Below are 15,410 nucleotides of genomic sequence, written 5' to 3' on the forward strand. Positions count from 1 at the left end.
TTTGTCCACGTCGTTGCCCCGCCCCCCACCATCTGGATCTTGTAATTACTAATCTAGTTTTCGCTGAAATGATCAAGCTTTAAGTTGGTACCAAGGTAAATTTTTCTTTCACTCCCACAAACAAGTGCGGCTCGAACAGGTGCACTGCTTTGTGGGTAAAACTGCAGCATTGTAACTGTTTGCACTGCAGTACTGCAGATAACGAAGTGACTAGATCTAGATCTAGATCTAGAATCTAGATCTATTTCTCCGAACGTTCGAGAAAATAAGCTTCAAGAACTCTATTTCTCCAAACGGTTTCCGCTCTCGAGATTTTTGTGTTATTTTCGAGATTTAGATCTAGGCGTTGTATGTCGGTAAATTTTTACTTTCTCTCCCACACACAGAGATGCACTGCTTCTGGGTCAAACTGCAGTACTGTAAGTGTTTGCTGCAGATCAAGAAAATTTCAAATATAACTATAGAATATCGAAATGTGGGTTAAAACAGCCCCCCGCCCCCCCCCCCCCCCCCTCATAAAACCACTAAAACTGTCACAAATCAATTATTCTCAAGAAAATTTCAAATATCAGGTCCTAGATCTATAAAATCTAAATATATGTGTTAAAACAGTAGCCCACCCCCCCTTGCAACCCCCCAGATTTTCTTTTACCTCAGGGGGGCAGGCCCCCCGATTAGCTCAAAGCACGTCTATTTCGATTAAAAAAACAATCAGATATTTGAAAAACTATTAATTTGCGACAGAAATTAACTTGATATAATTAGTGTTCAGTGCATCAATATTTAGACTAATTAATGGACAACTGGTAGCTAAGTGTGAGGAGACGGAAGGGAAAGTAAAAAAATACTGATCTAGTTGATAAATCATAACGAGTCGTTACACACATTCCTGGGTTCGAAAGGAAATAGTGTAGGTCAATGTTCGTACGTTTTGTGTTCTTCTTTTTACCTCTACACTATGGTATTCAAAACTACAGTCGAACCTGCCTTAACGGAAACCTGTGTAAAACGGAAACCTGTCTTAACGGAATCTTCCCGCTCTCCCCTTGATATATTCCTCTTTAATTACCTGTATAAAACGAAACCTGTCCAACGCGGAAACGGAAAGAAAAATACGCTCCCTTCCGAGGGTTTCATCTGTCTAAAACGGAAAATGCTTTGCCCGCTCGGCCCTGATTTGAAACAAAATTCGCAAGTTGTGTGAGGAAGGGGAGTAGGGGTGCAATTTGGGGGTAGATGTTACCCCATCATGTGAGCCCTGAGCGATGCAGATGGTCAGTGTAGTGTGGGTGTGAAATCTCACGACTGCCTGTCATAGTGCTCAAGTAGCGAGCCACTACGGAAACTTTCCTGGATAGCTAGAAGCCAGAGGTGTGAAATTAAATTGACCAATCCTGCCGCCCTGATCGCACAGCCAGCCGAGAAACAAGTTCCTCAAATCGTTGATACAATGATGGCAGTGAGGGATGGCATTGGTGGGTGGGACTAAGGGAGGAAGTAAAGGAGATGCTCAAACGTTTGTGCTTTTAACAGGTCAAACAGTAGTCCTATGAAAGGCAAGCACTGGTGGTAATTGGATACACGTAAGACTGACGCTTGTCATTATCAGACAGGATAGCAGCTGAGAGATGTGAAGTTTTGACCACTGCTTGCCGATTGGACAAGCGATCCTTGATCCCACCGACGGGGCCTTTGACCCCCCCCCCCCCCAACCTCCACATCCCCCCTAAATTCCCCTGTCTAAGACGGAATTTTTTTCCCGCTCCCTCGCGATTCCGTCTTACACAGGTTTGACTGTATCTATAAAAACTTTTGTAGGTAATCATTTTGCATAAATTCAAGTTCATGAAAGATTTTGTGTTCATACAGTAAAATGGAAGTCTTGTTTCCTGGCTCTCCTTTCGAGCTCCTCACGTCTAAGTGGGTCAATTTGTTCTCTAAGCTTGATTTCATTAGACGAACATCTAGAGCTATCAACTTCAACTTGGCATGTTTTGAATGAGGCCTGAGATGTAGGCTAGCCTATGCTTCGGTGTAGAACCAACACTGGCAATTCTAGAAGTAGGCCACAAACACACACAAAACTCAACGGAAATACGCTTTTATATATATATCGGGGAACATAAATCCGGAGTACACGGGATCGGGAGATAGGGAGAGAGAGAGAGAGAGAGAGAGATACACACTCACACACACACACACACACAGAGGGACAGAGAGGCATGAAGCGGAAGTTCACGAACGCAGAACGCCTTGCACACAGAGGCTCTACTCATCAACGCAAAAGAGCTCCTATTTACTCTGTGGCAATTGACGTTGGCGTCAACTGTCACCACGTCACTCAGTGGCAATTGACACTACCCAAAAAAATCCCTCTGGTACTTAAAAGAGACAACAACCCATTTAAAAAAGTGGGAGAAAAATATTCTTGTGTCAAGTCACACTGCATCATTCTTTCTGATCTCAGGATGACTAAATCGCACTAATAGCACCATAAAACAAACTCAAGCAAACAATACAATCTTGAATTGATAGTATTACCATAAATTATGATAAAGCATACTCAAACAACTTTTTCCCTAGGTGTACCACCAGTGCAAGGAGCATGAGTGGACGCAGTACCTGGACGCCCCTCTTGTTGACTTGACCCTGTACTATGAGACTCTCTGCCCTGACTGCCAAAACTTCTGGAAGGGTATGCTCTACCCGACCTACCAGAAGATAGGATCCATCATGAACCTCACTGTTGTGCCCTACGGAAATGCCAGGGTAAAGCGAGTAGAAGTCTTAAAAGTAAAAGTAATTCAACCAAAATTCTCCAAGATGTTCACTAGTTGTCAAGGAGAAATATGGCTGTTTTAGAGTTCAAATTCAGTGGATTAGGTTTTTGGTGCGGCTTCTGGCATATTTACAGAATAATGTCAGTTTTTTGCTGACATATGGTCAAAGAGGTGTGAAAAGTAGGCTACTCTAAATGCCTTTCGGCTCACAGAGTTCTCCTGGATCTGTCTCATTTTGGATTTTGTTTATGAAAAAAAAAACTACTTTTCATGTCATGTTATCGAAACAAAAGGCTGACGACGAACCGAGAACCAAATCCTTTGTGTTTGCACTTATTATAGATAGGTGGACGTCTTTGACAGGGTTATTGTAGTTTTTTTTTAAATGCAGAGGGGGAAGTGGTCCTTTGCTCAGCTGATTGTCTTGATCAGGAGGCTTTTGTAGTTCTTTTATCTTCCTTTATGTCCCCATAAACTGAAGGATCACATGACTTCAAAACAACTCCGTCTGAGCTGACAGGTTCTTCCCACCTCTCAGGCCCCAGAGTGACATCTGCTGTGGTGTTCATATATAAAGTACAGCATCATCAGTAATTCTTTAACCATTTATCCACCCGTGCTTATTTCCATGTTCTTTTGAATCTGAATGTTGATCAAAATGGTCAAACGCGTCATCGATAAGACCAAGTATGACGTGACTGCACAAGATAAACGCAAGTCCTTGAACATGAACTGAGTGAATTGACAAAATATATAATATTATTGTACATGATATGCGCATACTTAGATGTTTCTCAAGGTATTGTGTTATTTTTCAGGAATACAAAGATGGCGACCACTGGCGGTTTGATTGTCAGCACGGGGAGGAGGAGTGCCTGGGAAACATTATCCAGGTCAGTCTCAGACTAATGTGCTCAGTGGAGTTGTTGTCTACACTTAAAGGTAGTGTCGATGTACTCTTTGATTTGTTACCAGGAAGGATGTACATTCTAGGTATGTCTTATTTTATTAACGCTAAGGGGTTTTTTGTGTCCATCTTTGTAAATTATTTATGTTTTTGCTTTTTGTTAATTATGCTGATGCCTTGCATACTCACTGGTATCTGTGGTCTAGTGGTTAGGCACTTTAGTGTCGCACTTGGAAGATTTGAATGTAATTCCCATTTGGTGAGAATTTTTATTGAGTATAGATCAATATCTGTCTTTCCACTAGGATGTTGCATACCTCTCAGCCTGAGTCTGTCTGCTGGGATGTTGTATCCCTCTCAGCCTGGGTCTGTCTGCTACAAACAATTGTAGGCACAAAAAATATAACTTTTCAGTTTCCTAGGACTTTCAAGCTATGGAAGTTATCAAACTTTGGTAACAATTTTGTCATTAATTTTAATTCTGAAGCCAGACAACACCCGCCTCCTTCTTTCGCATATGTCTTGATTTCTATTCAGGATAGATGGGTATTTTTTGTTATTTTTTGTGGGGGGGGGGGGGGTCATGGTGTTGAGTTTCAATACTCCAGGGAAAGTCTACTTGTTGCAATGAATTCAGAAAAGGAGATCTTTTAAATCTAAAAATCATAATGAAAGCTTTTGTCAAATAGTGTCTGATTTTTGTTGGGCAAATTAACCCCTTAGCTCTGTGACTGACACTCAAAAGCAATCTAGTGGCAGGCTACATCCCATGGTTAAAAGGCTGTACATGGAGTCATTGCTTTTTCCCAGTTTATTGCACATTGGATAGGTTTTTTTCTCATGTTTCCTATTTTCCCCACTCAGTGCTTGTTGAGCACTATGGTACTGCTTCACTTGTCAAGAGCTCAGCACATTTCAGATCTAACAAAGATTATTACAATTACTTCGGTGTGCGGCTCCGCCATACGCCATTTAAAAAACTGACATATGACGGAAGTTGTACACTGAACAATCGATTTACTCATATGTGTCGTGACGTAGTAGATTCAGGCGCTCGTCAATTTTTGGGCATATGGAGTTATTGATGTCATCTTAAGTATTGTTCATTGGCCTTGCTTTTGATGAAAAAAATATCAGTTTATCTTGAAAAGAAGTCGAGATATTTGCGATTGAAGGAGGTGGGGTCGGAAGGTTTCAGAAGGCGAGAAAATGGCCGCCAAATTTTAGTGACTTCCATAGCGTCCTTGGAAACTAAAAATTGTTGTGCCTCTGTTTTTCCATAAAATCCATACATTTAAGTGTTTTTGATTGGACATGCAAGGAGTTAACCAAAAAAACCCAAATTTCGAAAAAAAAATTCCAAACTCTCCGAAAATGGCAATTTCTCTCAGATATCATTATTTTGACGAGCACCTGATTTCACCATGATGCCTCGGGTATATTCTGTTCGTGATATGTTTGCAGATTTGTGTATGATGAGGTCCCTGTTTGTCTCTTTTTTTTCAGACGTGTGCCATTGCCATTGTACAGAATAAATCGGTGTACATTCCATTTATCCACTGTATGGAGACCTCTGGCATTTCTGTGAAGTCAGCAGCTGAGAAGGTCAGGGCCCTACCTTCCTATTCTGATTTTTAAGTTCATCTTGTTTTTTTTAATTCATTTACTTTTTTCTTCACTTTTTCTTCGTTTATTTGTTTGTTTATTCATTAATTCTTTTAAAATTCATTTATTTGTTAACTTATTTATTTGTAAAAATTATGTTATTTGATTTTAGATTAATCTTTAAGAACAATTTATTTGTTGTTCTTTTAAAAACCCATAGATCTAATCATCTATTTCCAGTGGGGTGTAACTTTGCATCTCATTGAGAGCCACTCACACAGTATTTAATATATACAGCTTACAAATATCCATGTCGATAATAGATTTTTCATGCTGAGTTCATGCGACGTTTAACTTTCAAGAGAAAAAGGATTTGAGCAGTGTTTTTCTGAGCTGGATTTACACCCCTTTCAGATCGTCATTACATGTAAATGAGCCTGGATTAATGATGCTTACGCATTTCCTTAATTAATAGGACTAGCTTGTATGTTGTTGGCAGGTGTACTGATGGGGTGTCCTTTTTTCTTGTCAAACACCTGTCATCTTTATCTCCCCTCCTTCTTTCCTGTATATATATTACTCCATAAAGTGAGTGGTTGGCAGGTGCTCTGGTGTGTTTTGCTTCGTCTTTCCTATGAAACACCTATCGTCTTTATGTCCCCTCCTTCTTTTTTGTGTTTGTTACACTCTCTTGTAACACCTCGAATGTTCGTCCTATGATCTTATTGTGTTGCAAGTGCCGTAAAACTCTTACTAAAACTAACTCTATAGTAACACCTCTTATCTTCAGCAGTGGTATGACTTATTTGTGTTGTACAAGCTGTACTCTCTAACTAAAACTTCACCCTGACAGCCTCATATTTCAACCCCCCCCCCCCGGGCGGTGCTACTGACTGAAGTGTCTTTAGGCCATTCCCAAAGGGGGAGGACATTAATATCTTGAGTTCTTATGCGCAGTAGAATTGTAACTGTAAATGGGCTGATTCATCAATGTCATGCTCATAATTGTGCCTGAACTGCAACAGGGAACTGCTGCTTTTTCTTTCCTAATCCTTACTATCGTCATTTTCCCTCTACTTCTTTTGTATGTTTGTCACACTCTCGTGACCTGCTATTTCCGGGGTGCCTTGATAGTTGAAGCAGACTTTGTAGCTGGAGAGGTGAGCAGAGCAAGCCTGATTCCCTGTAAGGACTTCTTTGTTGACATCCACCCCTTGGCACTCACATGACCTTATGCAGTTGCTAGCGTCGTTAAACCTCAACTAAAGCAAATTTTAAAAGGCCTCATATTTTCCTCAATAGTTCTTGTTCCCCAGCCGTGTAAATAACTCTCACCTCAAACCCAGTCACATATTTTTGCTATAATCGGTACAATTTTCTCTGAAAAATATTCTGGGTGCTGTCTTCTAAAACTTCGAACAAAAGAAGCATAAATTTTGTTTTTAATGTCTGAAAAAAATTACAGAGTCAATATTGGCTGGACCTGGGGGGATGGGGAGGGGTCCAGTTTTGCTTGAGCCAATGGGGCATGAAGGCTTAAATAGACCTGTTCCGTATGGATCTAAAAAACAAACAAAAAAAAAAAAGCTAGGACTGTTCAAAGTTTCTGGACAGCCATGTACATGTGACTAAAATATACAATCAAGTCAAGGTTGATAGGCAGGAGGCAGTGGGTTTTTTTTAATTGCACAGATAATTGGATTATTCATGGTAGCCCAGGGCTGTTTGTTTCACGGTTATCTCAATTGGGTCTGTGTTTATCACCCACTCGTTATCTCGAGTCAATGTTTATCACCCACTCAGCCATCCTCATCTTTGAACGATCTGTCGTTTGTTTGCTGGTCTCTTATCTCATTGCCCTTAACATTGCTGTAGTCAAAAGTGATGAAACACCTACGTACGTGCTTACCTATTAGTGCCATGTTTTTTCATTATCCTTTAAGCTTTTAAAACCGTATTGTCGAAATAAAAGGATATTGATTGTAAGCACATGTGTATGAATATAATGTGTCCTTGTGTGTATATGTTTGATTTTCTTTTTAAAGTGTTGTTTAGCACGCTTTTGGCTACTAGCTTATATAACTATTGTGTATATTCACACACATACATACTCATACACTTTCAACTTTGAAATTACATAAATTGTTACTCCTTATTAAGCTGTGGGACTTTTATAGAATTATGGGTGTGTGTGTATGCATGTGTATGTGTGTTTGTTAATTTATTTGTATTCTTTTCTTTCAAACTCCTGTTTAGCGTTGAGTATACACATATGGGTATGTGGGTGGTTGGCGGGGGCTCTGGTGTGGTTTGCTCCTTCTTTCCTATCAAACAACTATTGTCTTTATCTCGCCTCCTTTTCGTGTTTGTTACTCTCTTGTAAAACCTCTAATCTTCAGCTTTTATATTATGACCTAATTGTGCTGTAAGTGCCATAGAATGTTAGCCCAACTGTAACCCCCCCCCCCCCCAAAAAAAAAAGACCCCCAACAAACCTGCAGCTTAATGACAAGGACAGTTTTAGTTTCAAATTGTATAATGGACATATCATACATGCATCCACTCACACCCTCCACCCCTCTTGCCCTCTTTCTCACCTCTTATCCTCTCCATGGATGGTTGTCAGGCTCTCTGATGTGGTTTTCTCCTTTCCTATCAATACTATCATTAATCAAACATCTGTCATAACTATCTCTCCACCTCATTTTCTTGGTTTGTTACTTTCTAGTAGCCCGTTCTCTTAAACTTCTGCACTTATATAAACTATTTGTGTTGCAAGTGCCATAAAACTCTTACTAAAACTAAAAGAAAATAAACTTATCTCTTACTCTCTTGTAACAACTCTAATCTTTAGCACTTTTTTATGACCTATTTGTGTTGCAAGTGCTATAAAACTCTTACTCTTACTAAAACTAAAAGAAAATAATGCTGATAATTGAGTGCTTTTGATATGAGTATTCGCTCTGAAGGCTTAATAACTTGTATGTTACTCTCTAGTAACGGTAACGTCTAATCTTCAGCACTTATTTTACAATGTATTTGTGTTGCAAGTGCCATCAAACTGTTACTAAAACTAAAACTAGATGTTACCTTATGTTCCTTGCACAGTAACTAGCACTAACTAAATATATTCTTTGTGCAGTGCGCCAAGCAGTTCCCAGTTCCCCTGGGAGAGATCATGAACTGCAGCACCAGCAAACGAGGCAACGAGCTAGAGCATCAGATGGCCGTCAAGACCGATGCCCTGAAACCACCACATCAATATGTGCCTTGGGTGACTCTAAATGGGGTGAGTGAGTTTGTGTTTGTGTGTGTGTGTGTGTGTATGTGAGCAAGAGAGATAGAGATTGAGAGGCAGAGAAAGAGTATGTTTATGTGTGAGCGTGTCTTTTGCTGCATGTGTTAGTGTGTGTGTGTGTGTGTGTGTGTGTGTGTTTGTCATGGCGCACTAGCAGTGAAATTTTAGTTGCAGTGGGGGGGTTCCCAGCTTAACACCTTATCACGTCGTGGTCATGGGAGTCAGCTCACTGTTGCCGCACTGTCTGGGCTGACTTAATTTTCTGTACTTTTCAACTTAAAGTTTTAGATGTATCCTTGTATTTATGATCATTTAATGCACCCAAAAGCACACTTTTCTGCTCTTGAGACTAAAAAAAGAACAGACATTGTAACTTGTGTGGTTATTTAGTTAGACACCCTGAAGTTGGCAATGCTGAATTGTAAATGTTTTTTGACTAGTAAAAAGTATGAATGAGAAAAATGTCAATATTAAAATAGGCCTGACAAAAACTGTAGATCTTTTGGAACATGAACAACACAACATTAATGAAGATACTCAGAAAAGAGAAAGTTGTAGTTTTGCAATTGTATGCATCCAGCACACAATTCTTGTTCACAAAGACTTGTCTCTAAAACGAATAAATCTTAAGACTTTGAGCTTTTAGTACATCAGTGTAATGGTTTGCTGTGTGGGATGAGGAAGAAGTTATATCATTTCAAGCCTAGATAAAATTGCAAGCTTCTTAACCGGTACGGGCAAAGTTGCTTCAAGGCTGATTACCCCCCCCCCCCCTGTGTGTGTATGTGTCTGTGTGTTTGAGTGTGTCTTATTCACTTTTTTTCTGACTGCATTGAACAAATTCTAGCCAATTTTTAAATTTACCCGTGCTCATGAAATTTTGCACAGCACTTCTGCTGGCCTGGTCCAAATACAAACTCATTTCCATGTGAATGTGAATTATATTGAAAAAAGTTGATTATAAGCTCAAAATATTTTTCAGTTTTCAAGGACTGTTTAGCAATTTAAGTTACCAAACTTTGGCGGTCATTTCCTCGTTAATTTTACCACTGAAACCAAGTGAACTTACGTCTTTCAATCACAAATATCTTCACTTCTGCTTAAGATAGATAGGTTTTTTTTTCTTCAAAAGCAAGACAAATGAACAAGCTTTAAGATGGTACCAATAACTCCACATGCGCAAAAATTGACGAGCGTCTGATTCCACAGCGTCGTGACACAATTATTTTTTATTTAAATCTTGATCCAGTAATAAAAATGTTTTTCTCTTTTGGACCTATATTAAAAACCGCTCTTTGGATGTACACACAGGATCACTGAAATAGATGGCTTACAGTAACTTTGCCTCTAAATTGCTCATTTTGAGACAGCAGCTCCACACTGCCCCCTCATTTCAGTGTAAACTTGTAGATTTCTTCCCCTCGCGGTCGAGACGGCTCCACGTGAGTCTAGAAAATTGCTTGTCCCATCTCTTGAATCATAATTCTTAAGCGAACGTTAGAGTGTGGTGTTGAGTAAAGTGTGTCAACTTTTTAATGTTTTGGTGTGTACTGCAAATCCCATTATGTTTTTGACCCACTTTAGGCGTATATCAAAGAAAACGTGTCGGAACCTTAGTTTGCAGTTATCTTCATGAATGGGCTTTTAGATTCTCTTGGTCATCCAACTTTTGGACCCGTATGCAAAGATCTGAGACAATTAAACAGAGCGATATCAATTTATTTTGTTTTAACTGCATAGTGTATGTATCTGTACATTTTGAAAGTCTGGCATAAAGCAGTTATGAAAGATGCAGAAGTTTTCCCTAGTTTGGCTCAGACTATGAAATTTTTAAATTTCTTGATGCTGTGAAAAGATCAATTTGCCTATGCTTGTTATTTTCTGCCGAATAGCATTCTAGTGGTCCTAAGTTAGTCTGTCTATCTTCAGGTCCACACAGAGAAGATTGAAAAGGAGGCAGAGGCGAATCTTTTGAAACTCATCTGTGATACATACCAGGTACATATTTGACCCATCTGTCTGTCTGTCTGTGTGTGTGTGTCTGTCTATATCTCTGTCTGTATCTCTTTTTCTAAGCTAGATATTAGAAAATAAAGAAATACAAATGGATGCCTCTTTTATTAATCCCTGTATACACCAGTGTTTCATCAAATTGCATAAAACTAAATATGGCACCTATATTAACATTCTTACTCAAACTCACACACACACACACACACACACATACACACACTCTGGAATCATCACTGTGCGTGCCTTCCTAAGTTTCAGAAGTGTTTCTAATTTGACAAAAAAAATTAAAGTGACAAAGAAATTAGCACTGAGATAACAAGTTCTCTCTCATGCTGTGTGTTTTTGATTTATCAAACAAACAAAACAAGACAAAGAAACTACCATTGATCTCCGTCATGCTACCATGTCTCTCCCCAGGGCCAGAAGCCAGCAGCGTGTAACCAGTAAGTTCTAGACATTCCTGAAGAGAGACAGACGAACGTTCCATTTATCTAGAACAATGTCTATAATTAGAACGACTGTTTTAGCGGCATTTTGTAGAAGTGATGGTGATTTGATAGTTCTTGATGTGATAGATTTATGCTGAATGATATTGTGTTTTCTGGATAGGCCAATGAATGTTTGTGTTGTTTCAGCCATTAGTATTAACTCAAACAAGTGTTTGATTAACCCTTTCGCTCTATGAATAGTCTGCAAGCATTCCTCTCATGTTGAAAATGCTTTGGCATCTTTGTTTCGCTTAAAAGTCGGGAATTTGTTTTGCTAACTTTTGACACAGAAAGGATAGACTTGAGGTTATGGAAGGAATGACGGAAAGAGTAAATGGGGAGTGATCAGAAGAGCTCATTTGGGACGTATCTCATGAAAGCATCTTATCTTATAAACTTTCAATGTTTGATTTTCAATATTTGACTTCTGTGAAACTGGGTTTCATTTTCTTATATTGTTCTTTTTGTCTTCTACTTATATTTCTACCGTACTCAAGGGACATCAGTGAGGTCTTCTCGATCGCTTTCCTCACGAATGGGTGCAATGTTCTGTTCTGCTGTTTCTATCTGTTGTAGTTAAGGGTGGTTGGAGGGTACTCATTGTGGGTCCTACTTCTTTTCTCTGCCTCTGTTGTTTCTGTCTGGATTTTTTTCCTGCACTGAGTTGCTGTGGCCAGGTTCGATGTGTTTCTATTTACTGAAGGATGTTGTAAACCAAACTCGCTGTCTTACACTGTTAAATAGTATGATTGCATAATGGCTCCAGCCATTCCTGCCGAAACTGTCTGAGTTGTGTCAAGTTTGATCATGCTTATCGGAACTTGAGCAATACTTACGATGTTGTTGTCTTCTAGGTTTGTTGTACTACAAATATCTACAGGGTAAAACTCACGGTTGTAGATTTTCTGCAGGCTAGTTTGCTGTAGTTTATCTTTGTCTCAGCAAAAGTGCATTTATTACAGTGGAGTCTGCTTAATTCGAAATCCGTGGGGCCTCTAGATTTTCTTTCATTTAACACTGTAAGTTCTGTATAGAGAGATTTCTCAAACTCAGATAGCTAAGAAGAAAAAAAAAAGCATGGCTTTTGTTTTATAGTTTTCCACTGTTTTTGGATTAACCGTGTTTTGTTTTAAGCAGGCCGTGCAGTATGTCGTTAAGACACCTTAGTCATTTCATAGGTCATTCCTTTTAAGAAGAGAGTTGTGAAAGAATTACAAATACGTTTTTGTTTCTTTGCCGATTGTAGAGGGATCTACCACAGGAGTACTATTATGATGATGAGAATGGAATGAAACCACAGTTATCATTGAATATTTTTGTTTGATTTAGTGAGCACCAGCAGTGTGTTTGTTTTTTAGCTCTGTGCTTACCATCCTTGAGATCAAAAGCTGAATAAGTCTCGGGCTCACTTTTTGTGTCTGTACATTGCTTTTGATTATTCTGAACATTCCAAGATTCTGACATTCATTTTTAGTTCAATGTATGCATAAAAAGTGAGTGCATGCGGAACATCTGCATATTTTTGGTTTGGTGTAGACCTCACAGGCCAGTAATTATATTGGAATACTCTTTTTTAGATGTGAGTTGGCCTTTATGGCTATTTGGTGATGTGTTTTAAATAAATGTTCTCAAGAGTTCTTTTGGCAATGTTTATTGGCGAAGTGCATCACAACCAGAGGTCCCACCTTCTAATTAAGTGTACATAGTGGAAAAGGGAGTTAACCACTTATAATTTCCCTTGACCAACTGCAGTGTCTTTCATTCATACTATATCAATCAGAATTTTGTTTTATAAATTTGTGTCAGTAATGTTTTATATCATCTACCTTCAAAACTGTGTACTGACTGTAATATTGTTTTGCTTGTAAACGGCTTTTTTGTATATGTCAAACTTTGCAAAAATGAAGAAACATTAATTATAGTTAATCAACTTTGGTTTGAGAATGATTTTAGAAGTTCAGCATGTGTAACTAATATCCGGTAGTGTGTCAGCTCATCTCAAATTCTGCCAGTTTTGTAGATGATTCTGATTGCTTTTTGTATAAATAGTATAATATCATTCCAGTCACCTGTTTTGATATGAGTTGTACAAAGGAACATAACTGTCTCAGAGATTGCTCTTATTTCTCAACAATTATGTCCCTTGTTTATGGGAGTGTTAAGTTGTCTGCATTTCATAGTGTCAGTTTTATTTTTATCTGTAGCTTAGGCAGTTTTGTTTCGATTTGTGCCCAAGACCTCAAGTGTCTTACTCCAACAGTGATCAATTCATATTTTGAACTATACTGCAGTAATACTCAAGACTCAGAAATGCCTGTTTCCTAAAACTGAAGACAATTTTGTTTTTAAAAAAAAGAATTACTCATCTCATGCAGGTCACATCATTATTTTGTTGACGTAAACCACATTGATTTTGAGTAACTTTTCAAAATATTTTTTTTCTTTCATTTTCTATTGTTCCTTTCTAAGTTTGTTGTTTATTTGTACCCACAGCTGACTTACCGGTACTTTTGTTTTTTATTTTCCCTGATTTATGTTTTTACTACGTCATCTAAACAGTTGGTTTGAGTTTGGTTTTTTTCACTAACTTTTCTAGTCTAACGCTAATAAATCAAATTTCGTATAAACAAAGTCTTATCAATGCCTTTCTTTTTTTTTTTGCTTGGTGTTGTTTTTGTTTTGTAGCACCAGTGGTTGAGTAATAGAGGAAAGTTGGTCAACAAACATAACAGGGCGGGTCGTTGGCGGGTGCTCTGGTGTGGTTTGCTCCTTCTTTCCTATCAAAGATCTATCGTCCTTATCTCCTCTTCTTCTTTTTTATGTTTGTTACTCTCTTGTAACACGCTAATCTTCTGGCGCTCATATGACCTTATGCAGTTGCGAGCGCCGTAAAACCTCTACTGAAACTAAAAAAACATAACAGGAAATGTCAGACATTCTATACTAGTAGCTGACCTGTAGATAGATGGTTACTGGGATTTTTGACTGAAGTGCAAAGCCAGGGCTATGAATGAGAAAAAAAAAAGTATTATTCTCTTATATATTACGGTATATTGTACTGTAATGAACTGTATGGTCCTCAGCTTGTTAGTGTTTGGGAGCCTTTAAAATGGCAGCTAGCACTGTATGCTTCCCAGGAAGTTGAGATTGTTCCAGAATGCTATCAGGTCTCTACAGCGCATGGATCTTGCCTTTGAGTGAGAATTTGGGCTACTTTACAAATGTTATCTTTTGTTATTATGATTGCTCTTTGATAAATGTTTTCACTAGCCCACAATTTTTAAGAAATAAAAAAAAGAAAGGAAGAAAGAGGCCATTCCACTTAAATTTAAATCATAGCAGACGTACATCAAGATAAGCTCGTACATGAGTACATGTAGTAAAATCAGCAGACTCCACAGCTTGGCACATACAACAGTACAGACACTAACAAACACACAACCACAGCATCAAGGTACATAGCACTGAGTCCGGACCTCTTTATAATCATACTATAAAGACATGTGTTCTGTCTGCTTAAACAACACAATATTATAACAAAAATATACATGACATCGTGGACTGGGAGACTCACGGGACACTACTAAGGAATACCTGAGAAAATCGTTAAGCTTGTGAAGGACAGCTATGATGGAACAAACTGCCAAGTCTTCCACGAAGGGAAACTCTCAGAACCATTCCAGGTACAATCCAGGAGTAGAGTGCGACAAGGATGCTTGCTCTCATTCTCACCTTTTCTCGTCATACTGGCAATGGACTGGGTGGGACATGAAAGAAGCCATCAGAGGCAAACACAATGGAATACATGTATAGTGGATCCCTTGGCAGCAGCTGGACGACTTGGACTTCAAAATATTCCAGGTACAATCCAGGAGTGCGACAAGGATGCTTGCTCTCATTCTCACCTTTTCTCGTCATACTGGCAATGGACTGGGTGGGACATGAAAGAAGCCATCAGAGGCAAACACAATGGAATACATGTATAGTGGATCCCTTGGCAGCAGCTGGACGACTTGGACTTTGCAGATGACCTTGCACTGCTCACTCACACACATGCAACAAAAGACTAAGGAACTCAACAGTCTGTCGAGGAGTGTTGGCCTACGTATACATCCGGGCAAGTCAAAAGTAGTGAAGCTAAGGAAAGTTTCAGTTTCAAGCCCTACTGTGACAGTGGAAGACACTCCGCTAGAAGAAGTGGACTCCTTTACCTACCTTGGAAATATCATCGATGGAAAAGGTGGAACTAAGGTAGATCATGTAAAAGCAAAAGTAGCCAAGGCAAGGTCAGCATTCAATCAGTTATTTTATTTTAAAAG

The 15,410-nt window shown here is 38.9% G+C and overlaps 1 protein-coding gene across 1 annotated transcript in view; it reads left to right on the forward strand.

The window, feature by feature from the left end:
• The window catches only part of LOC101845647 (gamma-interferon-inducible lysosomal thiol reductase), a 14,017-nt gene extending 291 nt beyond the window's left edge, over window positions 1-13,726 (forward strand). The window contains exons 2-7 of the mRNA XM_005107627.3: window positions 2,584-2,769; window positions 3,599-3,673; window positions 5,194-5,292; window positions 8,435-8,581; window positions 10,520-10,588; window positions 11,021-13,726. Coding sequence (XP_005107684.1) covers window positions 2,584-2,769; window positions 3,599-3,673; window positions 5,194-5,292; window positions 8,435-8,581; window positions 10,520-10,588; window positions 11,021-11,050 — 606 coding nt within the window. The 3' untranslated portion in view covers window positions 11,051-13,726. The remainder of the gene's footprint in view (window positions 1-2,583; window positions 2,770-3,598; window positions 3,674-5,193; window positions 5,293-8,434; window positions 8,582-10,519; window positions 10,589-11,020) is intronic.
• Window positions 13,727-15,410: the final 1,684 nt, after the last annotated feature.

This window comes from Aplysia californica, unplaced genomic scaffold (assembly GCF_000002075.1).
Source record: "Aplysia californica isolate F4 #8 unplaced genomic scaffold, AplCal3.0 scaffold00617, whole genome shotgun sequence".
Taxonomy (NCBI): Eukaryota; Metazoa; Mollusca; class Gastropoda; order Aplysiida; family Aplysiidae; genus Aplysia; species Aplysia californica.